General features: G+C 35.5%; 1 protein-coding gene across 2 annotated transcripts in view; it reads right to left on the minus strand.

Moving 5' to 3' along the window:
* ST18 (ST18 C2H2C-type zinc finger transcription factor) overlaps positions 1-26,884 on the minus strand; it is a 99,815-nt gene that overhangs the window by 54,788 nt on the left and 18,143 nt on the right. The window contains exons 2-4 of one of the 2 annotated variants that reach the window (XM_083870112.1): positions 19,585-19,691; positions 12,900-12,954; positions 10,908-10,938 (exon numbers count right to left, since the gene is read on the minus strand). In XM_083870112.1, coding sequence (XP_083726238.1) covers positions 10,908-10,938; positions 12,900-12,954 — 86 coding nt within the window. In that variant the 5' untranslated portion in view covers positions 19,585-19,691. Of the gene's footprint in view, positions 1-10,907; positions 10,939-12,899; positions 12,955-19,584; positions 19,756-26,884 lie in introns of those variants that run through there. The other variant, XM_083870113.1, reaches the window with a different exon arrangement.

Consider the following 26,884-nt stretch of genomic DNA (forward strand, 5'->3'; position numbering starts at 1 on the left):
AGAATCTCCACAGAAATTCTGAAAATCCACAGCACCAGTCAGGTCTGCAAGAATTTTTCCGCAGCCTAGGGTGGTGTTTTCAATACCATGAAATTACTGAATATGAAGAATTCACAAAATCTAAATGTATACGATATTATATCCTAGCTTCAGAAAACTATATAAAAGTGACTTTAAGACATATAGATTAGTCACAGCTTATAAATATAAACATATGAATATAAATATATATGTTTAAAACTATATATATTTAAATGTTATCTAAAAGAAAGAAGAATGCATCACTTTGGATCATGGATACCAAAATATAAAATTTACAAGGCTTATAGACACTTGGAAAAATGACAGATAAACAGTAATTCTGCTTCCTCTATCCTACTCTAAAATCCATATGTTTGCTGGATTCAAAATGAAGAAAATTCTCTCAAAGCATATTAAAATATTTCTTGTGTAATAAAGAAGGATTTCTTGACCCATCCTTTTTATAGTTTTTAAGATACTTGAGGAGATGCTTTTTGTTAGTGAGAATGCCAGTAGAGAAAAGGCTATAAGGACTTCAACCCATTTGTATATCCTTCAACTCTCAATCTCAGAAGGATTTGTATTTCAATACCTCCTCTTTTGTCTGCTGTATGGATTAATAAAGATGTTAATTCACTCTGTTAGGATTTCTACTGCACTGTATCGTGATGTTCCATCCTGTAATGAATTTTCCAATTCCAAATATCTTTCTACTCAATGGGACATGAAACTGTGCTTACAGAGGTTTTTGTATGTCCATGAAATTATCCCTGAATAGTAGAATATGCTGGAGAAAGGGATAAAAGAAATCACCATTCTACCTACTTAAAATACGTAGAAGTAAAATTTGTGAACTGTCAGGTGATGAAAAATTGCAAATGTCCAGAAACAACTGTTTGATTTGCAAGTTATAGGTAGCCACACGCAAACTACCTGAAGAGCTTCAAGGAGTAAGATTGGGACTGCCAGCTGAGAAAATTGCCATCAAGGTTTGAGCTAAAATTCATTCTAAGACCAAGTTAAATCAGAAAACAAGAGTTTTCTTTCTAGCTATTTTAAATAACTTTTACAATTGTTAAAAATATCCAAATATTATGCAAATAAAAACTTATGGCTTTATGTGAAGGTATTAAAGAAGAAAATTTGTTAATGAGACATAGATTTGAGAAATCCCAGCTGACCCTTTACAGTAGATTAAAGAACATACAATGTATCTTAGAATGTATTCCAAGTAGTATTTTAGAATATATGAGATGGCATTTAGTGAACACTGAACACTGTGTCTGTTACCCTTTTGCATATATCTAAGCACCACAAGTATGGGAAACCTTTGGCACACTCAGAAGAACTAGAAGAACTAGCCTAAACAGCAGAAGAACAGGGCTAAGGGTGCAGATAAAGAAAAGAACACAGACTCTAAGATGATATGTTCCCTTGAAAACGTGCCAAGAGGGCCAAAGCACACATGGGAGAGATAAAGGTGAAGAGGAGAATGTCAGAGAACCACTAACACTGCCTGGAGACCACCACCACTAAGGACTGAGCATGCCCAGGAGGGTGTGGAGTAATTACCATACCAAGTGAGGATGGGCGGGGTCAGGGAATGAATATGTATGAAGGGGGACCACGGAATGTCATGAATATCTAAGACCTCAGGGAATGATAAGGGGGGCAAGTTCCTTGGGGGGTATGAGTGTCTTTGGTGAAATTATTCCCCACGCATCTCCCAGTCGATAAATACATACCGCTCTAACAACTACTATTAGTTGTGGAGTTCTTTCCACAGCGTTTCAGTTAACTCTGATATGAAATTTTACACATGAAATTTTGAAGGCTAGTCCTGGAAAGGACCACTGAGTTCTCATCTCTGACAAGAAGTTAAACATTTATTTGCCCCAGTTGCTCTGGAGCAGAGTTATTGGCATTAATGGTTTCTTCTATTTTATAGAATTAACTGAGCCACAGGATTATTTCAGATAATTTATAACATTTTGACTCCATGACTGAGTGTATTGTATTTTACTGATTCAGACTACGAGACAAGAAAAATCTGCAAGAGCATTCCAGCTGGAAATTCCTCAAAAATACATTTGCGAAAGAATTCATCAGGTAAAAACCATTCTATTCCATCAACATTTTAAAGCATTAAAATAGTAAGAATATGAAAATAAAATTTGTTGAAAAAAATTGATCTTCATTTGGACAGAGAGAATTGGCTGCAATGAAGCTTAGAACTTGGAGGAATTACTCCAATGGTAATTAAAGAAAAGCTGACTGATTCTCAGTTTTAAATGGCACACACAACGCAAAAAAAAATTCACGTCATCCCTTTGTAACTCACACACTTGGCTTACGAGTTGTATCTGTGAAAGGGACAGAGTCTGTTCCTGTGCCCTGTAACAACAATTCCAGGATTAAAGGACCTTCTACAACTATGAAAGTTTATTGCAGTGCTTTATTTTCCTAAAATACCAGAGTTGTGGGAAGTTTAGTCAAGGGCTGGACCAAGATGAAAGGAAAGGCCATGAGATATAGATGGGAAAAAGATAAAAGGGAAATTTATATTTATGAACACTAATATAGAGAAAAACAAGATCAGTAACTTGGGGATATTAAATGTCTTCTATATACACCAATGGAAAGTTTAGCTAGAATAAAAAGAAGCAGAACTGGACAGATAATAATGTGGAGAAAATATGGTATCATAACTGAAAGCTGGCTGGAGCAAGATATTAAAAGATGTATTTTATTTTAAAAAGACGTATAAGAAAAGCAAAGGAACTGTCATAGCCTTGTTGGTAAAAGAGGATTTATTAGACCCCATAAGAAGAGGCTGGGGAGAAATGGGTAATGGTGTTGAGTCATTATGTACTGAGCTTGGAGATGTTTCAGGCAGTAAACTGAATGTTACAGGCCACCTGATCAAAAAGAACAACTGGGCTGTGAAATGATTGAGAAAATGCAAAGAAGCATGTAAAAAGAGTGGAGTGATGGAAAGTCAGAAATAACATAGGAAAGACATGTAGTTATGGTGAAATTTACTCATACCTTAAGCTCATGCCTCTGTGGACAAAAAATTTCAGGCCGCAAAAGATTCATGGAATGACTTTTTATTTTTCTTTTTAAATATTTTTTTTTATTTTTTATTGAACTCTATTTTATTAATTTGACAGGATTCTCCACAAGGGAAAGGTAACTCAGAGGAAAACAACAGAAATTTAACTTCTCTGATTTTCTTATTTTCAGTTAACAAGCTTGTATGATCACAAGGATATTCGGATCATATGAAAAATATTACATATAAACCCTCATTTTCAAATACAATGCCAATGAAATGGATGACTCCTTCAGAGTCATTCCATAAATCAAGAACTCAACATGGTTAAAGTCGTATGGTTGGACCCTTTTATAACAGGTAAGGTATTTTTAGTAAGAGTCGGTTTAGAAAAAATTTAGTTTTTATTCTGTGGACCTCAAGAAGTTATTATATTCAGTAATATGAATGAATGTCCAAGATCTGGGCCAAATCCAGCCTCCCTAGCCTCTTTTTCATTTACTCACTCAATCTGTCCAAGTTCAGTAGGTCAATAAATTCCAGTGGGACCCAGGCCAAGAATTTGGCTTAGAATGGATTAAGTTTCTAGGCAAATCTACAGATCATCCACACAACCTTTGCATTCAGAAAGCCTTGCACATGAGTGGTCAGCCTGCAAGAGCCAGTAAATGCTTAAATAAAAAGCATATTGGTAGCTACAGCCTGGTTAAAGAAGAAGTAATGAAGATCAGCTTTGTGGTTTTGTTTTTGGTTTTTTTTTTTTTTGCCAACAGAGAATGGGACTCTAAGCAACTCATTGTCAGCAGCCAGTACCTCCCTTTAATGTAGCAGGAGGTCCCATGGCTGCATTCTTTCCCTTTCCTTGCTATCTCCAGGCTGTACACAGTCTGTTTCTCCTCACTTTTGCTTGGCTGAATCTACCCTTGACATCAGTCAGAGGCAGAAATTCAGCTAACCATAATATTTAACTCATTATTGATATATATGAGGCAGAAGTCACGGGTTGGCATTCCTGTCTCTCTATGGCTTGTGGTCAACTACAGGGAAAAGATCTCCCATAAGAGGAAGAGAACATTTGGGGCTGTAATGTTCTGATGCATTCTGTCATGCAGCAGAAGGCATGAAGGCATATGCAACCCTAAATTTCTGTGTAGGTTTGTGAGGATAACATTTACTATGTGCTGATAAGCACAGAAGTTATGATGGGGGAGACAGCGACTCATGTAATACATTAAATAGCATAAAAATTTTGGTCCAAGGCAGGGAATATTCTAAGATACAACTAACTCTCAGGTAGAAAAAACTGTAAATAACTATCTCAATCTAGCAGCCACAATACATTGATGTGGATTTGACATATATTATAAAAAACCTCTTACAGAAAAACATAAACTAAATTTTAATTACCGTTTTTAATATTAAATGGAGGCTTTGAGTAAAAAAATTGTACAACTACAACCAAATATAATAACGAAGTTAAAAGAGACATTGAGACTGTGGATTTTGGCCAGAAATCAACATAGTGGACATCAAAAGATACCTATAATATGCTAGAAATATATCTAATGCAGTTGTTGTTAAACGGAGTTATAAAAGCCACCTATGGAGCAAATGCACATTAAGTATCAACTAAAGCAAGCTAAAATAGAAATCTGAACATGAAACACTGTCTCTAAAAGTTCTAAAATAATCCAGGAAGGAAAGGTAGAGGTCACAGTACATAGATCAAAAGGTCTGAACATGTACAGGAATTAAGCAAATTAATAATCATAATTAACGGCTCCAACAGTTCTTATTTCAACCATCTTATTGGTTATTCAGAACAGTTCACTAAATATTTAAGTCAAAGAACAGTAAACTCCATAGTTTAAAGTCATTACTTGTGTTCACCGAGAACCCTGTTATCATTTACTGAAACAGAATGGTGGTTCTTATTACCTTATTACCTTATTACTTTACATTCAAAGACATTTTTATAAGAGCGAAAATAATTATCTGATCCTCTCTATACACAAGCTGCAAACATTTTATGTAAGCCTTAACCCTCTCTCATGAATGTTGAAAAAAGAAAACTTAAAGTGGAAATGTTTGAATTTTGATTTTCTTTCTATGTTTGTTTTTTGTTAACAATTGTCTTGATTATTGGTTTAATAGTACTGAGAGAATAACTTGGTTCTGAACTATGGAAGCACCTGATACTACAAAAAAGTCAAAAAAGCCTGAGGAACATCAACTCATTCAAACTCTAGGAGAAGGAAAGGAGGAAAAGGAAGGAGATGGAGAGGCAGAGTGACGGGAGAGGAGGGATGACAGCTCTGTAGATTTCACAATTTGCTAATTAGAGGGCAACTGGGAGATGAAGGAGGAAACAAGGGAGGAACTTAGACATGACCGACTATAAACTTGATAGCCATTACATTTTTCATTAATGCTTGGTTTTTTAGAGATGATGACTATATTGACATACAGGATATAATAAAAAGGATAGGTGAGTTCTAACACTATTCTTTGTCACTACTCTGACTGTGACAATATACTGTGACTATATACTTACCTTTGCTTTGCAGCAAATGGTACCTCATAGTGATTGTTCAGTGTTTATGTTTGACTGTTCAATGCTTTCTATCAAATATCAACTACAAAACCATTTTTCCTTAGTGTAAAACATAGATTTCAACAGATTCTTTGAGGAGAGTAAGGTCTAGCACGCCGGATAAGGTTCTTTAGGAACCTAACAATGTTGTCAGAAAAGAATAGTAAATGAACAAGATTTTATGGGGATTTAAGAAAGCATGATTCATAATAACATGACAGACTTGCTTGTACCAGTAATCATGGAGTAAGAGACAGAGGTTAATATTTTCAGCACCCCATAACCATTTCAATTTCTACAATGGCTAGGGCAGGGAGAAGTTCCTTTTCCAAGCTAAAGAGCAAGCAGCAGATACTCTAACTCATTCTGTTAACACATCTTGGGAATAGCTACTCTTAAGATTAATGTCCATTGTTTAATTGAAGATCAGTTATCAATAGAAACAGCATGATACACATCTTTGACTCAGGTGAAATGCTTAATCCAATATGTCATGGAGAAATGTTTAAATTTCAAGGTGGCAAAGCTCTGCCCCAGCCAGTTACCATCATGGGGAGCACTGAGAAGGAGAGCTGGAAGTGTATGCTGTCAACATCCCATCTTGAATTGAAAAAAAAGAGATTTTCTGTGAAGCTCAGACATGTCTGGCAGTAGCTATAACTATTGACCATCTTCATTTAACATTTACTACTAAGTCTGTTTGAATTCAGAGATACAATTTGTTTCAGGAAAGCTCATTAAGGACTGTGAGGGTCTCACACTCTCTGCCAGTGGGAGACAGATGAGACACCAGGAAATGCAAGAGTCCACCTCAGTTTCTGTTCCAAATGTGCTTATTCAGGATTATGTCAAATGTGCTTTTCCACAGCAGTTTCCAGAAAATCAGTCTCTGACCAACTCCTGTGGAAACAGAAGCCAAGCCCAAAGGACAAACCTGACAGTTTTTTTCAGATGCCAGCTAGGAACAAACAGATTTCTCAGTCTCAGTCTCATTTTTAAGCAGTGCTATGGGATAACACCACTGTGAAGGTGATAGCTACACAAATCAACCATAATCTGAATTCTTACTGAGGAACACCTTGGAGCCTTTTTGTGTGATTTTTCTTCATGTGCTCACTGCTTCCATCATCTCACTTTCGCCTCCTTCCCCATTCATCTGCCATACCACTGCTTTCTTTTCACACAAATACTTCTTAAAGATCTGCTTACTTTATGAAGTTCAGAAAAAGGGTTGCCAATCATTCCTTTCTAAATGCAGCTAGGCACAAACAGGCATTTTCTTTCATGCCATGAGCTTTTCCCGGCTGGCCAAATTCCCTTCTATCTACCAAACTCTCCACCTTCATTCTATTACATGGAACAGAGCTCAGTTATAATTCCATACATATAATTTAATAGTTCTTAAAGGAAACCAGGAAAATATTCAGTAATGTAGAATAAGGAATAACTACTTCAGTTAGTTAAGTGCCTTTTAACATGTTGTCACATACTTGTACACAACAGCATATGAATGTACCTCTTAAAACATTACAGGTAAAGTTAAGGAATACATTTTAGTAGCACAGACTTCTCTGAAATACTTCAGTTCCATTGCTTGTAGGGTTGCTTTGCTGGTTTATCACTCTCCTAATCAATAGACAGCAGCAAAAGGGTGAATTGCCCTGTTGCTACTTCTAACAAGGAGACATCCAGATAGCTCTGCCTTGTCAGTCCTCTCTCTACTAAAATCTTCAAGATACTCATAACTCTGTACATTCACAATAAACAGTTCAACTTCTCTGAATATCTAAAATGTCTAGCAACATCTGGAACAAGAGTTCCAGATACAAAACGTTATTTTCTTTAGTTTTGGAGAAGTGATGCAACAGTGCAGGAAGTAAGGGGAAATGTAACTGTCCCCACCAAACGGCAATGCTGTTCTCCATGATTTGAAACACCTTGTGGGCTCTACATCAATCATCAGTGACAGAAGCCCAAAACACTTGGTTTCACCTGTATATAACTCAAAAAAGGTACCCCTTCTATTCACACATGGATTTAACCAAACTGATCTATTCTTTTGCAATCCTGTACTTGGATCAATCCAATTTGCTCTTCCTTGGTCTGACCCAGATGCCACTCCATAACCTACAGATGGTTCATTGTACTGTATCCCATCTGTTAAATAAAACACAGTAATGAGAATACATCACTCCAATATTCCTCACTTTACTTTGGTTTCCATTCTAATCCTGAGCACAGCTGAAGGTCCTGGTCCTTTCAGTGGTCCATGACAAAATCGTCTAAGAGAAGACCTCTTCATTCTGCTTCTTGCAGAAGATGGATACAACAGAACTTCCATGCCCAAAAAGTGTCAAATTCAAACTTGAATATATGGAACAGAGATCTCCCGGCTTCAGCACTCATTTCTACCACTCGTTTGCTATGTTTAATTTGTGATAAAAAGATTCATCTTTTCTTAAGGTAGCTTAGCTACCAGTGAAAACACCACAGCAGTCAGCAGCACATTCCTAAATAAAAGATTAAATCATGTTGTTAATAAATAGATGATCAAGACTTCAAGGAGAAACAGTTCTGTTTTGAAAGTCTCATTAAGTTTAGCATACTATGCTCCAGCACTACAGCACATATAGTAGATATTGTTAAAATAAGCCTAATAAATTTGAATTAATAACACAGAAATGTTAATAGTGTTCACGTATAAAGAATATTATTTATATTTTACTGAAATTTCAGATTCCTTATGGCATATAGTTATATGAAACAAGTACAGGTTTTACAAATAAATCATGTATACCTGGAAGAAAAGTCTTCTCTGAAAAGTTAGGGCAGTGTAAGAGAACTTATAGTTATTTCACTAAGAAAAAAAAGTCTAAAACCTAGCTTGTCTATTAGGATAATATTTTCCTAAAAATATACTTTTTATGCAGAAAGGTGGTCCTATTTTGCAGGAGAAGATGGATGATAAAAACATTAGCCAGTTTTCTTTGTGAAATCTTGGCTTTCTTGAAATCAAGAGTTTTTTTGGCATTGAATTCTATTAAGCAATATTTTAATGCCTGAAATTTAGAAGAGAGAATTTTTCATGCTTTATTGAATCTAATTGGTGATTTAAACTCTTTGTTTTGCTTTTCATTTATTTTATTCTCTACTTTTGTGAAACATGAGTTACAGAATAAGAAGGCTAACAAATGCTCTAGAACCAATCAATGTTATGAAATTAATAATAATACAAAATGAGCATGTAAGCTTATGTAGTGTCTTTCATGTAGAAGTATCCCAAGGCACTTCGTAACAGAAACTCAATCAGGAGTGCAAAAGTGCTTTGTCAGATAGGATAAGCCAGGGGAAAAGGGGAAATTAATTAAGCATGGATTTAAATTTCTCAGCCAACACAGCATTTAGAACCTTGGTCAGAAAAGACAGTGGTTCCAATATCTGTATCCAGGGAACACAATAGACTATTTCAGTCTTTAATTCTTGAGGAATCTTCAATAGTTTTCCCACAATAATATGTGTATGGCTAACAGGAATGCAGACCAGCATTTCCAAAAAGCAATCCCTGCCTCTCTCCCTCTACTTTTTCATGGACAAGTAGATTCCTAAAACTTGATCACCTGACTTGTATGCCAGTCACTCGACTGTGGAGATACCCAATATGGAATTTGGTACAGCAGAAATTAGAAATACCAAGTTAAGAACTGGATAATGTTTAGCTCACTGTTTTAAACCAATGTATATTTCCTTATGGAGGTAGTCCACACCTCTGGCAGAGTGGTCTGCTACGCAGTAGTTCCTAAGACAGCACGTATTTCACAGGGAAAAATAAAGTTGCTTGGGAAAAACTATAGCAATTGGTAGATAATACATAAATCACAGCTTCCCTGATGTTGCAGAAACTTGCACATCCTCTATTTTTCAAACATTTTTCTCTTAGGAACACATGGACATCCTTTTTTTGGATGGCTGCCTCTTCGGATTAATGCATCCTTCTGGTGCACAAATTACTGATGCACAGAGGAAAAAAGGAGAAGCACTAAATCTCAGGAAACTGATACCATACAAAAAAAAATGAGATTCACAGTAGAGCTGAATGAGTGACTCACCATGAATAATTTATCCAAAAAGTTAGCCTACACTTCTGTTCATGGAGTAGCTATAAGAAGCTTATAATTTCCTCAGTTTTATTATAAAATAAAATCTTAAAATATTGTATGTCTTCACTGCAAATAACTTCCTGTAAATATTTCATGTCCTATTTTAAATATATTGGGCATTTTTGGTTGATCAAATAAATCACATGAGGATGCTTCTGTTCCCTAGATGGATGAACACACAAGCACATATTTTGGATGCCTGCTGTGATTAAGCAAGCAGCTCACTAACACGTGATGAAAAATGATTATAGGGAAAATAAGTTAATTTATAAAAAACTCTAAAGATCTTTCTGCAAAAATTTTTTCAGTATTTACACTGAAGCTGTAGCGAATTGTAATTCTGATTAAAAACTCTAGGAATTTGCAGGTACCTCTAAATATTTTTTTTCTTAAAAATTTGGTACAGAATGATGTTCCAGTCTTTCCAGAGTTTAATCTAAGCTTTTGGATCAGCTATTATGGTTTGGTGCACGCATAGGTATTTATGTTGAAATTTTACTAAAATATTTTGAAACTGAAATATCCTTGTGTAGTTTGTCGTTTTGAGTGGATTGATGTTCTTTGTGCAAGTTTGAGAAATACTCCCTGGTCCTTCCATAAACTATGAAATCTCAACAAATATTTAAGAAAGAATGAGCCATTAGTGCAGTTAGAATTTACAGGAGTATGCAGATCAGTTTTATAAAAGTCATCTAGTAAAATATAATATCTTTTATAATCTTCAGATATTGAAATACCATAATACATATTACAGGAAAAAGAAGATTGAAGATCTGAAGATTCACCAGATACTATTTTGTTGTGTGCCCTGACTCAGGATGAAGATAAAGGCAACATACCAGAATCCTTCCCACTTCACGTTACTTTTGATTATGCTAGCATAATTATTGCTAACATTTTGCTTTAATTTTTTTGTATATCTAAAAGGTGAATCTGCATAAATTATCCTTTTTCAGATCTGTGCTAAAGCTTTACAAAATACATTTGCTTGATTCTTTATTTTATAACAGTAGCAGTGATATAAATTTGTCAATATAATAAGAAAATAAAACTGAAAAAAATAAACAATGTAAGTTCTTACCTGAGCTCTTGAGCTATAGAGTCCACTTGAACTGTTAATAAAAGCAGGAAAGAATTAATTAGTTTACACTTCCAGACTTGTGCTTTCTGCAGCCTTGCACCTGCCTATCTGTAATGACAGAGGAGTGGCTATCAAAACACAGGTGGTTATTTCATGCTAACCACAGGATTGTAGCTACTAGTGACAAATGCTAAATGAACATATAATTCTCACAGTTATTTTAGGATGCATGAAACCTGGAGTATGAGGTTCAGTGGAACAATAAGGAATTTTTTTAAAAATGAATTAAAAGCAAAGTACCTTGTTTTTGCTGAAAATAGAGATGCTGGAAATTTTATATTTTTCAGAATTTAAAATCAGTTTGGGAATTTCAAAGACTGGTGTTTACAAATTCCTACCCATACAAGAGTATACAGCATAGGCCAACAGGTGTCTGTAAGGATTACTTATGTTGCAGAGACAAATTTCATTGTTTCCACTTCTGAGGAAAATGTTCTTGATATATTAATTGCTATAGAGTGTATGCACATGCATAAAAACATGGAGAAAAAAAAATCCTTAAGTTTTAAAATTGTGTTATTAGCCTTTTGAGTGAAACGGTATGAAACCCCTATTAACTGCAACTAAAGTTTGCTATGCTGGCCAAATTATTTTAACTCAGTCCTGACCAACTGAGGAGACATGCCCTAATGCTGAGGTGTGAACAATTTCCCCATTCAGAGACTTTCCATGTTCTCTGTTTAGTACTTTTGAAATATATATGAATTTATGTTATTTTCAGTGATTACCACTAAAAGTTGCACCAAAGTTTTGATATGGCAATGATTATGATTTTTGGCAAGGTTTGTCCCTATTTATCCCCTTATCTGCAGTCAGTCTGTTGTACTTCAGTGCTCTTCCTCTGTCTTTCTCTGAGTGAAGTCTATCACTTTTTACCCCTTTGATCATTTGAAATTATAGAAGTAATGCCAAGCCATTCTAATTTTTCATTCTGACCATGACCTGAACCTGATGGTGCAATATTAACAATTCAAATTAGTGAGTTGTGACAAAGAATAGAAGTAGTCTGTTTTGTCCAATCCTGAAAATGCACAATTCTCATTACAATCAGAGTGAAGGATGGGTGCTTTGTGCCTCTGAAAATAGTCATGAGCAAAAATATTCACAGGGTAGGCAAAACTTTGACATTTATTTTTAAGTATATCATTTTTCACTTGTTATCAAGAGTCACAAAAAGTGTTATGAATTAAAATAAAAAGTTATTTTCCTGGAAGGGCTGTACTGCTAGTCAATCATGTTTTCCAGATGTTGAGATCATTAAGGGCCTGTTTATCTCTCAGTACTGCATTTCCATCTGTTCCTTACAAAAAGAGAGTAATATCTGGGAAATACAAGTATGTCATAACTTTGCCAGTGAAACATGAGCACCAATACTCAAAAAAAACCCCACAAGGTTCTCTTCTGTCACATACACCTGCAGCTTTTGATTAAAGAAAATTTACTTCTGGACCACTCACACAATTTTTTGTAGATAATTAATGGTAGTAGACATAAAAACATTCAGGTGGCTGAGAAAGTTTTGATATACTATTCTTAAAGCATCCATTCAACGTTGTCAGCTGTGGAAAATAATTTGGGGTGGGGTTTTTTTTGTTTCTTTGTTTGGTTTTTTTTTTTTTTTTTTTTTTTTTGCTTTTTAGTTGTTTTATTTTTGGTTGGTTGGTTGGTATTTTAAATAATAAAAAGCTTAGCCTTTATTTTCTTTGAAAAATAACTCAAAGACAATAGCATCAGTAGATTTTTTTTTGGCTTTTCTTTATACCATAGCTAATAACATCATGCCTCTTAATGCCAGCAGTATGTGTCCTGCTTTGATTAAAGAAAGCAGCCTTAAGGAAGCTCCAGAGTCTCTCCCTGCCCATTAAGGACAGGGAACTATGGTATTTCATGGTGGTCTGGGCACAGGGTCATGGAGTGTACTTGATAACTCACCCTTGGTTCCTTTGGAGCGTGTGCGCAGCTTTTTATTTTCCCCATCTGCATCCATCTGTAACATTAACACAAGGTCTTTAATTCATACCTTTTGCCATTGAGGAAAAAAAAAAAAATACTCCAATGGTTTGATTTTTTTTCACATTTCCAAAGGCTAGACAGTAATAGAAAAAAAAAGAATAATCATGCCTTATTAATCTTGTCAAAGAGATAAAAAGCCATCTGTGAATATCTAGTAAATACCTAGGAGATACCTTTAATGATGCAGATTTGTTTAATAAAGTGATGGTTATGAGTGACTCTGTAAGGTTTAATGACGAGGTCTACAGGTGTTATCTGAAGGCATAAGGTTAGAAAGAGTAATGCTGCATGAGTGCTGCTTTCAGCATCCACCTCCTGAAATAAAAGATCCCAGAATGCTGCTGTGGCTACAGGAACTCTTCATTTTTATAGTAACTGAGGCATAGCTCTATATCTGTATTGGAACCTGTGTTTCTGACAACTTTATCCTCAAAACATGAAACCTTGCTTGACAATGCATAACTACATACACATAGTTTTGAAATTCTTCTACGCTTTATCAACTATTTCTTTAAGAAGTTTTGCTTAAAGAGACCATGAATTTCGGATTAATAGGACTTTTGGGGGGGGGGGGGAGATAGTGGTGTCCAGATTTGTGTTTTACATTTAAAAACAAACAAACAAACAAACAAAACCAAACAATTAAAAATCCCAGTTTCCCCCCAGAAGTCATATACTGTCCTAAGTTTTCTAACTGAAGTAGGAGAGTCCTTTCAAGATCAGCTGTTCTCACTACCCTTTTGGCTACATCTAAACCCAAACTAGAAAGATGCACCTTCTGGTCTTGGATGTGGCCCAGACACATAATTATAGGGGCAGGCTTTCAATCCATGGATTTTATTGCAAACCCCTGAAAATTCAAAGGGATTAAGAATTCATGTTGTGGTGTGGAGAACTGCAGTGACATATAGCAGATTGTACAATGGTGCAATTTTCATCATGTCCAGGGAGGCAAACTCCTTTCTAAAAGTAACACTTCCTTTTTACATAAGGAAGACTCTATCAGCAGGAATTTTGGGAACTAAGAAAAATGTTGGGAACTATGGAACTTTTCTTCAGTCTCTGAGAGAACCTTGCTATCTGTGTTTTGAATCTCAGTTTCTCTGTTTGTGAAATGGTGATGATCAAATATACTGTAGACAAAACAACTCCCATGGGCTTCTGCAGATCAGTTTGCAGACACCAGTGTCTGATTTATAAAACTCTGCTGGGTGATAGGTAAATATGGAGACCAGAACTTGCCAGGCATCTCTCCCTGCAAAATGTCACAAGATAAACATGGTTGTCAACAGAAGATCCTGTCTATTATTTCACTGTATTTTTCTGAGTATTAGCTGAACTGCACTGAACTGAGGAAAGATTCAAGAAGTCCTGTTTGTGCCTTTTTCCATTTATAGAGTTTGAAGATCAGAGTATGCTTTATTTTTAGCTCTATATGACTCAGATTACTGAGATGTTTTGAAGGTCTTATCTGAAAGAACATTGCAGAATATGACAAAATTGACCTGAGAAATAAAAAGAGTAAAGTCGGCCTTTCTAGGGGATAAAAAGCCTTTCTCTAATTTCCTGGGGTTTATTTGTTTTTATATATGTTTGAACATTATAAGCAGCTATTGGAATCAAAATACCTGTTTGAAGGAGAGAACACAAACATTTGAAATGGGTATAGACTTCCACAGACTTGAAAGAAGTGTTATTCTAAAACACAGGTTAGTGATGTCTGAAATGAAAATATAAATTGATGGAAATGCACATCAAAGGCAGACAATGATACCTTTCTGTTTAAATTTACATCTGATATTGATTATTAGCACGGAAAAACATAAGGGGCTTCTGTTTATGTAGTGGGGTTGATGGCAGCCTTTACTTGTTACTATCCTTAAAAGCTGGAGAATGAGTTTTTGCAATGTGACTGCAATGGTAATGGGAAACATGGCTCTGTTCTCTGATGCTGAGTTGTGATTGAAGGCACTGACCTGCCATAGACTTATAATAGGGGAGCAGGTGTGGCAATGATGGACTTTAATTTCCTTTAATAAACCTTTTATGTGCCACACTTTTACTGCCATTCTATGCTCTCCAAGGTCCTGCACATAATAGGTTCATTACTTTTGATTACTATAGTCTATTGAGACAAACAACTCCAGAACACACTATATATTATGTTCAGTTAAACCAATATAGACTATTTATCCACTGTGCATTATTTCACCTGCAACTCTACAGACAAAATTAACAACAGCTCCTGTAAGCTAAAACTATTAAAACCACTGGTACTCCTTTGTCATCATTTCATAATAAATACCACACCAATCACAGTGCTGCTCTTTTAATTATGAAACAAAAAGTGCCCACTGCTTCTACTGAACAGCAGTTACTTTGGTCTAAACAGCAGGTTGCATTGTGATGAATATTTAAAAACTGAACAAAGAGTGAAAACCAATGATAAAATCAATGTAGGTGATTTTTCAATTGATTTTCTTTCCTTGTAAAAGTTTCAAACTTTGAGATATCTTTTTATCAACTCAAAACTAAAATTTATAGGACAGTTTAGCCTGGTGCATATACGTATCAGAATAATCATCATGTCTGTGTTGCATAAAAGAAACTTTAACTTACAAAATAGTCCTACGCATTAACTTGAAATACAAAAGTAAGAATAAAACTGAGATTTCTTAACTGTGTCAGCAAAAAAACCCTCTCTTGCTCAAAATTTAAATGTGGTATCTTTGGAATTTGGTCTCTTTTAGAGACTGCCTGATACTGATACAAAGTGAACTAAGTGTCTCACTTCTGATTTTAGTCTACATAGTGATATTTTTACATGAAATTACATCAAAGGGTGATCAGCAAGAAGCATTCAGACTTTCAAATCACCCATGGAACATCAAAAGGATTAAATTCTGAGAAATTCTAGCCAACATTTTAGAAGTAATTGTTCTGAAGGTGTTAATTTGAGACATATATTATTACTGTTGTGACTGTAAGGGTTGGGTGGATTCTGGAAGGTGCTTCATGCTGTCAAAGCTGGGGGGTGGTCATCCTCCCTCCCACTACATATGTTGTCTCGAGTCAAGAATCCATAAGGGGTAAATAGAATGGTCATGTCTGAACAAAATCCTCACACAATACCTCACTGCTAATTTTTTTTAGCCATCAGGACCACGGGGATAATAAAATGTTTGCCAGGAAAATTTTATTGGGGGTTATAGTCCCATAATTTTAAGGGCAAGCTTTACAAAAATAATGGCATGTGAACAGTGGAACTAAGTCCGCTTAATCTTTGTGTTTTATAGCTAGGTTCTCTGATTTGATGGATTTTAAACTCACCTAAACATTTTCTTTTCAAAATTAGTTGAAGCTAGCTAATGGACTCTAAAGGAATTAGTGGGAAATACACAGTCAGAAACACAAGGACAGAGGCACAGCAGCTCTGCAGTCCCAAATCATTAAGCAAGTGGGCTAAGAAATAAATGCTTTCTGCTTCAGTTATACTCCATTTCTGTGATCTCAAAATTTACTGAAGATATTGATGTCGAATTCTTTTCTGAAAACATGTTCCCATAAATCCCCTGAGGTTTATGAATGCCCTCTGTCTGACTTTGTGAATTTTGTTCTGGTCCTTCCTCTACTTTTCCTTCAATGTTGATTGAGATTTAAGTGTAAGTCAACAACTGCATCATAGAAAACTGACTGGAGTCACTGACAATACCCCAAATTCTGCTTGGCTGAAAATGTAATAATTTGCTATTTAACTGCTACAGGGTATTCATGTTTCTCCAGATAAATTTACTGCTGCAATAGCATCAATCATACTTTCTGAACAAACTATTTCAGAGTTCCTGGCTGCAGGAACCAAATGGTACTTCTTTTGTTTGTACCATCCCACTGCAGTTAACAGACTCGAGAGCAGCACCTGGAAATACTTCCCTGAGTGAGAGAATCAGGATTTGGCTCTGAGTTTGGTTTTTTGTGTGCCTGGAATCTGTCTGTGCACATGTGCATGTACTGATGTTATAATAGGATCCAAGAATATGAGTAACAGCTGAAAATAGGGCATGTGCAATAAATTATAATAATAACAATAATAATAATAGCAACTATTTCAGTTTACTTGCACATTTCAAAATTTGAATTTCAGAAACTAAACTCAAACTACTATCTGGGTAGGATAGTTTCACAGCACATTACTGTGAAATAAACTATGACTTAGGGAAGCCAATGCTGCTGACATAGTAAACGTGAAATGCACCTCCTGGAAAGAGCTCATGTAAGTAAGAGCTATGCACTTAGTAATTTCCACTCTAGTCTTTATACGAGCATGACTTTCCAGGAGTGAGTTTCACACTGCTGGAGTGTCAGTCTGTTTTCTTTTGTATAGCTAGAGGAATAGAAACTCCCAGTTTATCTAGAGATATAAGTTTATCACTCCACTACGAGTTTCTGACTTAAAGTTATACTTGATTTTCAAAATTAAATTTGGAGAATCATTTCACTAGGACAAACTTTACCTGATTTTGAGAGGTCTGGAAAAAGAATAACTTTTCTCTACTTTTTATTTTGTGAATTAGTTAAGTTAGTATTGAGACAGCAGCTACATCTGTCACAAGCTTAGTGAACTAAGAAGAAAAAGCCTCACTGATTTTTAAAGCACACAAATTTTAAGTCTCCAACATAAGCCACAAATTTCAAAGCCGATATCAGATTCTATTAAGGACAATGCACAGGACTGTGCTATACTGTGTCCCAAGGTGACACGACACTCTGAGTACTTTTCCCTATGGTAAATAACATCCCCAGAGCAAGATTTTCATTGGTTTTGATACTCATATTTTGATATTTCTTTTCACTAAGTCATGTAGGATTCTACCACATAAAAAGAGAATAAAGTCATAGAGAAACAAAAATATTTAATAAATCTGAAAGCAAGATTTCCTATAGCCCGTCCAGAAGAGTAGAGCATTATTTGTCTGTATATGTATATGTGTGCTGACTGAATATTTCTCTTAGTCTGTGATAACATTTTTAATATGAAATAGTGATTTCGCACTGATGGAGAGAAGTATAGTGAGAGAAAGAAATGCCGAGACCACATACAACAGCTTCTAGATATAGTTATGTATCTTCATTGCTGGCGGCAAAAGTTATCCAGAATCCAAATACAATTTTATTAGGAACATTGCTTGTAATGTGGTTGAAGTTTATTGTTCTTCTCTTTTTTTTTCTTTTTTTTTTTTCTTTTTTAAATAATATGTTGATGAGCAGAAAGCAAAAATATTTAGAAATATGGTCCTTAAGATTATCACTAAAAATATGCCTCGTTTAGAGATTTTGGTTATTCTTAATCAAGGAGCTGTTGCATCTTTATTTTTGAAAATTTTTCTTTAGTTTGCTCAACACTTTGCTTGATTTCTCTAGGAAAAAGTTGAATGACATGGAAATAATTGGTTCAGCTCTATGAATTTCTTGGGAATTAAAATAAGTACATTTACTAAATGCAAACTTTAAAGCGTGTTTATGACACATATAAATCATCAACAATTTGACATTTTGTAGTGTGATTGAATGGTGTACCTGATTTTGAGAAGTAGATTTTTTTTGTATTGAATTCACTACTTGAAATATGCAGAGACAAAATAAGCCTTAGAATCAGAGGCAAGCTTGAATAGCTTTGTAATGAGGATGATTTATTTTGATTCTCACTTCTGACTCCTGAGTTGTCACTGCTGTTGTATACTTCATCCATGCAACTTTGCACAACTGGCAGTGCTGAATATAAACCAAAGCCATATGTTTATGTCCTTTTGCCAAACGACTACAGCAAATAGTTCTATTATTCCCTTAGGTAACCAACATGTGCCAAGTATTTCTATTAGTCTTCTTTATCAAGGCTTTAGAGGGTAGAGTCACAGCTTCATAAAATAAAGGGGCAACTGCAAATTTTTTTAATTCAGAAAAAAATAATATAGTAGACTATGCTGAAATGCCGCTCAACCCAGGATACTTTCTGTAGGTTTTTTCTTCTTAGATTTTTATTTTTTATGTAGTTCAAGGTTTTGTCACTAGTTCCTGTGTTAGTATATATTAAACATAACTGTTTAGAAGAAAGATTCAATATTTAAAAAAAAAAAGCTTTGGTGCTTTGAGATCTTTTTAAGTACACTAAAGTTTTAGCCTACCCAACAGCTATACAGTTAAAAAAATCCCAAAGCAACAAACCTTATACATATGCCTACATATTAAAAAGATCAATAATAAGTTATTATTCAAATATGAAATTTTAGCAGTGCATTGTGAAATATATTCTCATTCCTGGAGACATATATATTCAAAGACACTTGTGGTACTGACAGTATGTATGGCTAAAAGAGTGTAATTCACAAACTTAAGAACTAGAATTTCTACACATTTACAAAAATTTTCATCTCTTTAACTGTTTAATACTGCTACACCTGACTGTTGAAGACTTTTCTTAAAACAGTAGATACTATGAAAGAAAAGCAGTCCTAGCACATGAGGCATGACACATGAAACCACAAAGTATTCTACTAATAATATAGTCATATTTTGACTCAAATTATTTTTTGTAAATAAATTATCCCACCTTTACGTGTTTCCAGGTGAAAATACGTGCAGATTCCAAAGGACCAAATTTGTCACACAGCCCAAGATGCCTTGCCTGATTTAACAGATAATCCTCAAATTCATTCTCTGGAAAAAACAGACAAACAAAAGCAAAAACTACAAAAGAAAACAAAAAAAGCAGCTATACTAAATAAAATATAGATGAAACAAGACACTTATTTAAATCAAATGGGTAAATAATCCAGGTGCAATATTTTATTCAGTGGTTTTACAAAGATAAGGTGTAGAGGCATCAACAATGCTTCTAAAAGGCATGAAGAATAGTTTTTTCTTTTCTCATAGTAGTTTCTTTGCATCATTAATTACCTTTTGCTAGCTTATGAAATAGACCTGCTCTAAGAAAAGATTTTCATATCATATGGACAAAAAAATCTACAATTTCTATATGTATAAATCCTTAGACAAATGTTTTAATTGCATCAGAACCCCTTTGACTGAGTGGGATGGTTCAGTTCATGATGTAAAATAAATGAGAAGAATTCTGAAATATTTTAAGAACAGAAGAAAACCCCTCTGTTTTATTTTTTCTGACTTCAAATATTAAAATTTAAAGTTTGGCAGGCTGAGAGTATTCTCAGCATAAGCCAAATTAAGGAAATCTTTGACATTTCTCCATGCTCAATTTTTATTCCTTTCTGTGAGGGGCTTTTTGCTAGATCAACAGTGACAGTGAGGGAAGTAGAGCTACATAAGTTTCCATCTGTATGTACAACACTGAGATCCCTGTTTTCAGAAATATTAAATACCCAAACCCTTCTAACACTTGAAGTTCTAGGCATTTGCAACCTGGAAGGATCTGACAAAGAGCAGTTATTAAGGGCAAGTTTTATTTAGGCATTGCTCCTAACACTAGTGACCAAAACGCTAAAATTTTGCTACCAGTTGTAAATTCAGAGGTCTGTTTCACGTATCACCCAGTGTATTTAGTAAAATAGATACATTCATTAAAGATATTCCAGTTATGACAAAGTTTGCAAATAAACTTTCAGAACTTTAATTATTCCTTGAATGATATCTGATGGGGTTTTTTCCCAACAAAATTTTGAATGTTACATATCTGAAATTTCAAAGGCTCATTCTAAATAGATTCTCAGGGAAGCTAGAGCATCTTGAGTGACTAATTTCTGCTTGTGTTGCAATAGACAAGATGCTAGTTTCGTCCCATCAAGAACTTTTAATTATAATCAGTACACTTTTATCGAATAACGAAACAAGCAACAGATGCAAGATGATAAAGAAGGGAGAAAATCCAGAGCAAACCGTCCCAATACCAAAATGATTTTTGAGCTTTTTTTTAACCAACATGTTATTAGAAAGAGATGTTGTTTGCCCTAATTTCCTGTTATTCTATTTCAACATTCATTAAAAAAATGTATATATAAAAACGAAACCACAAAAGGAGTCTCAAAGCCTTGTACCTTCCTCTTTGTTCAAAACACACCAAACTAAAACAAAAGACTTCTGAGAATAACTTCAATGGTGAGCAAAGCTCTTTCTAAAGATCTAAACTTAGTAGATTTTTATCTAAAATTCTAGCAACTTAAGTATTTATTAACAATATATTTTTCCTTTATTTTCTCAAAGACTGCCAATAAAGAACTGAATCACATGAGGGAGTAGCTGCAAACCCTTTGAGTTCCCTAATGTCAAACTCATTAGCATCCGAATAACCACACAGCAGCACATCATCTGCACAATTGTAATTTTTTACTACTTTTAATAGCGCTTCTCAAAGGGCTCATTTTCAACTTTCTTCAGTGGTTAGTTGGTTCTCTGGGGAAAAGGAGCTTCCTGACGCTCACAGCTTCCACTCAACAACCAGGCCGTTTGCTGTCAGAAGCATCAGCCCTCTGCCCTAACCCCATCTGCTGTCTCTCTCATCCTAAGGGACCGAGAGTTAAGACAGCGCAGCTGAGATCCACTTGGAAAAGTGCACAAAGGACAAGGAAAAATATACAAAACTTTCCATATTTAGCTTCACATAATAAGCTAGTGTATTGAAAATCCTCCTTATAAGAAAAGGAGTTTGGACTGGGATGGGTCTGGGGGCCAGGTTTTAAAATTTTGTTGAAAAAACTACATTCAGCAGTGTCAAAACACAAAAACCCTGTACCCTTCTGCTGTGTTTAGGCACAACAGAAGTTGCTGGTTAGAAAAGTTTAAATGTGCTGGGTTTGATTTCTTTCACACAACAGGGTGCTGGCTGCCATTCAGCTAATTTGTGGGTGAGTACCCACATTTGAAGATAAGGTGTTTCTTGAAAGGTCAAATACAATGTCATGCATCTGTCATGCTATAAACAGGGTCTGCAGGATTATGCTGTGTCATGGGATGTGACATACCCTTAATGTAACATAAACTATGTGTCACCTCTGTCCTCACTCGAAGAAGTAAGTTAGATTTCAAATATAAATGATCTGATGGTTCAGGTATCAAAAAAGCCTTGGTGCTAATTTCACAGAAATATCAAGGCTTTATAATGAATTTATTTAGTAAGTTTTGAGAGTTATAAAATTGATCATGGGTCAAATTTTGAGGTATTGCAAAAAGTGCAGAAATCTGCAATACCAACTGGAGAAAATAAGATCTCAGCCTCAAGAGCCCACAAAGAACGTCTAACTAGGTTGTTGGTGGCTTGGATGATAAGATCATTGTTGATGGAAATGAGGCAGACCTAACTTACTTATTTGTCAATCAAGGTTCTTTGGTGGGGTCACTCCCCTCGGGTCCATATGTATCTTCATTTGGCCCAATCTATTCATAGCTTGCATTAACTTATTTCTCTTTTTCAATCAAGAATTCAAAACAATTTACAGACAGTAAATTATGCTTGCACTTCAACTGCCTGTGTGTCTGAACAGTATTTTTTATTCTAGAAGGTGAAGCCTGCCTGCCTATAAAGAAATCCTTCACCCTTTTCAACCATCATCTCAATCCAACTAGAATAATAAACTTTATAAACTCACAAAGATGGAATATATGAGTTGCTTGATTTGTCAGTGCAATTGCTCAGTGAAGTCACCTGGAGCCTTTGCAATTCATTTCTTGGTTTATGGCCATTTCCAGTGCAATGTGATTTTGTACTGACTCTGAAGTGCCATCCTACTGAGATCATGAGTCATACCGGGATACTGAGGTGAATGACAGTTTCGGTCCTGATCCTCTACATCAGATGTGTCTGATAAATCCCTTCAAACAACTATTTTTGTTGACCCATCATCTGTGGGTAAAAGTCCACTCATTCAGGTCAGATGACCAGAGCTCCTGATGATTTTAAAATGAGAAAAGACATATTGTACAACCACAAAATTATCTCAGTAGAAGTCTGAAGTTTATTTTCTCTATCAGAATTTCAATATCCAAAGCTGTACTATATTTGTGAAAGATCCCAAAAGTTTTTTTAAGCATAATACATTCCATTTCCAACAGATTAATTTGATTTTCTCTCATTTACCAGATCACTGGTTGATATATTGCAAATGTGGGAATGAATAATGTCTTAAGTTTGTGACTTGTTAACTCAGAATAAAAGTAGTATCTAAGGAAACAAAATCCAAAGTGCACCATTATGATCCTTAAACACTTCTTGTGTTTCTACAGTGACAGAGACTTCTCTTTCTCAAGACAAAATAATGCAACATATTTAGTATTTGAGAAACAATATGTGAATGAAAGATGCCATTACAAATAAATAAAGATAACTCTGTACTTCAGTCAGATCTTTATCCCACACAGTCTGAAGACTGTGACTTTACACATTAAGTTCTGCATAAGCCTCAGGGAGATCCTAAGTACATGTAAAATGTTCAGCTCATGAGTGACTGAATTCAATTGCCCTACACACTTTCTGCAAGAAATCTGCAGGACTCTACTTGGAAATATCTTTTTTTATGTGTATAATTTGAGCTTCAGAAAGGAGTTTTCATCGGGCAGAGTTCTTGTCTTTGTACTTGTTTCATTCAGTACAGAATTATTGCTGCTTCAGTTATGCCATTTTCTTTCTCAACTCCAATGCTAAACTTTATCTCATTTTGTTCTACCATGAGAAGAACAGAAGGTCACATTAGCAGTGTAAGACAGGCTGGTAACACAGGCAGTTGCCCTTCTAGTATCTGTAAAAAACTTCACTTTCACTCACCCTCCCTTTCAAACAGAGCAGTAACTCCAAAGCCAAGATCATATTTCACCTAGCAGAGGAGTTTAACTTTCACCTGATTTAAGCAACAAACTACCCCTCAAAGATGCCGGAGGCTTTGCTGTAATTAACATAACTGCATTTAGATGCTATTCATGACCGATAATTCCAACACCTTGTGAAAAAGAAAAAAAAAAAAAAAAAAAAAAAAAAAGGTTGCAAGCTGTAAACATTATAAACATATTCAAATAAGCTTAACGCAATCTGCCATGCTTATTTCTGCCTAGATCATGGACCAGTGAAATGGTTAATGCAAATGGATTTATAATTTGCTTTGGGGGGCCAGTTTCTTCTCCTTATTTATTAGCCCAGCTGATGGGGCAGATTTGATGAGGCACTTCTGGAATAATTGAGTCATCACACAAAGAAGGCTGCTAGCATTCAGAGTGGTTTTATCAGCAGCAAGCAGGCCTGATTACTGACAATTACACTCTGATCCGGTGATGGAGGAGAAAGAGCCAACGAGTGGGAAATGTCCGTGTTTCTATCCAGGAATAATTTCTACATTCATTTTACATGCTAAGTGTTTCCTATCTCTGCATAATAAACTGTAAACAGGAATAGATGGCACAATGTCCCTTAATATTTCCTGGTAATGAAGACACAAATGTACAGTGAGTGCTGATAAATATAGATGAAACATAAGCTATTCTCTGAGTCAGTATTGTTACCTTTAGAATAAATGCATTTTGGTGGTAAAAGCATAATCATAGCTAATGCAAAAAAATGACAGAAGATTGAAGCTGTCCTTGTAACTACACAGAAACTTTGTAAAAGTCCTGTTAATCACGACTGCTCTAGAGGCTCATAAGCTGAAGGTGATACACTGGAAAGAACATCATTTTGTTTCTCAATAGTCAACTATGTAGGAACTCTTTTGCTTTGACACAGTAAAGGAGAGCAACAGCAGTGACCTCCATTAACACTTCAGGGAGAGAGCACATCTCGATGCTAAACTGAAAAACAATGAAGCTGGTCTAGAAGACATCTTCACTATGATAAATTCTCATTTCCCTCTCATCAGCTTTAAGACAGTGTTTAAAATGAATAATAGAACTAGACCATAGATTTCACGAGTTGTGTTAAGCAATACAGTATTGCCTTTTGAACATTATTTTTATAGAAATTTAGATGCTGTAAAATGACAATTATTAACAAAATTCTGCAAGAAGAACTTTGAAAAACTGTTTCTTCAGGTGGAACAAAATAGGGGAAAACATGAAAACAGACATAGTGGAGAGTTGAAAAGTAATTTTTTGTTTGTTGATGGGCAATTATAGATTTCAGCTAGAAAAAGTTAATGCCCTAGTCTAGGGAGAGTTTTCCTTTTTAAGAGTTGATCAGGCATGAAACACTGAATAATAAACTTTTGCATGCTTGTTTATTCCTTTTCCTCTTTTTAAACTAATTTATAGCTTCAAAAGAACTAAAAGTTATTCTCTGCTCGCCGGCGGTAACTATGGCAACTATGTTTCATTATAGTAGCCACTTAACTTCAAGGCTTGTGTTACAATGATATGCATTATTTTGAGTAAAACCACACCGTAACAACCTTATGATTTCAGAGCAATTTTACAAGAAAGTTCAAAGAGCATGCGTCATTGACTCTGGAACACAGGGTTTGTTTTGTTTTAAAGCGTGTTTACTCTTTTCCAGCCAGGATGACTTTCCCTGCACGGAGTCATCCCTGTTGTGAGGCGCCGTGTGGGGGGACCACTGCTGCCTTCGGCAAGAGATGATCATGGAAGGGCTGCCCAGTAGTGGCAGGATTGAGGCCAGCAGGAGATGCCTGAGCACAGAGATGAGCACAGCCAAGAACAGAGAAATTGTGTGGGTTTAGTGACTCTGTTACTGCCTTCTTTGGGAGCAGGAAGATCCTGGTCTGCTTCTGATGTTTGCTACACACCTGCTGTTTAGCCACCACTGTTACAGTCTTTCTACTGGACTTGATTTCCAGCACATTGGTTAGGAATTGGTGGGTTTCAAGGGCAATTCTGTAGGGTGTTGCTATGGTTGCATTGAATTTCTGTAGAAGTTCTGAAGCTGGTTAGTTTCAGTTAAAGTGGTCACTCCTCAAACACTTACAGGCTTCATCTAGGTTCCTCTATTCCTCGCCTGTGATTTCTGACTGTTCCAGCCATATTTTTTAAGAATATTTTAATAGTCAGAATTAGGACATCTTAATTCTTATGCTGGACAAAATGCATGGCTAAATAGCTGACTGGACATTTTCTAATGTGGAGCCAAAAGGAACAGTAAACCTAAAAATAAAAACTACTTTCACTAAAATAAATAAAACTACTATTCTGCTATCCTATGCATTCATCTTGCTCTTTCTGAACAAGTTCTCTTCATTAAGCATGACAGGCATGTCCCAGGAAAGGGAAAGTCACACAAAGGGAAGAAGTGTGCCTTCCCTCAACATGCAAATCACATATGTTCATTAACTTCAAGAGTGCCATGTGAAGTACAGTCTGCCACCATTTCAAAGACTTGTAATGACCCTAACTGCTAAAGATAATGGGCGCTTTCTTACACTGCTGCACTGCCCTGAAGATCTTAGGAACATATTGAAGAGCACAGGAAAAAAAAATCTCCAAGAATAAAAATACCACCTTGTAAATCAAAGCAGTAAAGGATACCCAAAAAATCGACTAATACTTGTCAGATGCAAAAATGCACATGTCAAATGCTCCTTGGGACAGACTTGTCATGCAAAAGGTTTTGCTCATCATATGTTTGCATCAAGTAAATGGAGCAAGGAAAAGCATGTTCAGTTTATTCAAACTTATGATAAAAGGTCAGCGTCACCAGGAATGGTGGTTCAAATTCTCTTTTCAGAGCCTTTTGTGATTTTAAAGTGAGACAAAAATTATTTCCTAAAATGACACCTGTCTTCTGTTGTAGACATAAATAGAAGGCAGCACGATTGAGCAAATAACTGGAAAAAAGGGATTCTGGAATTCTCTTCCTGCCTCTGCCACTGATCTGTTCTATGCCCCTCAGCAAGTCTTTTCACCTTTCAGCTAAATGAGGATAACAACGTAGAGTGCTGTAAAGTGCT

This window comes from Zosterops lateralis (assembly GCF_965231275.1).
Source record: "Zosterops lateralis genome assembly, chromosome: 1".
NCBI lineage: Eukaryota > Metazoa > Chordata > Aves > Passeriformes > Zosteropidae > Zosterops > Zosterops lateralis.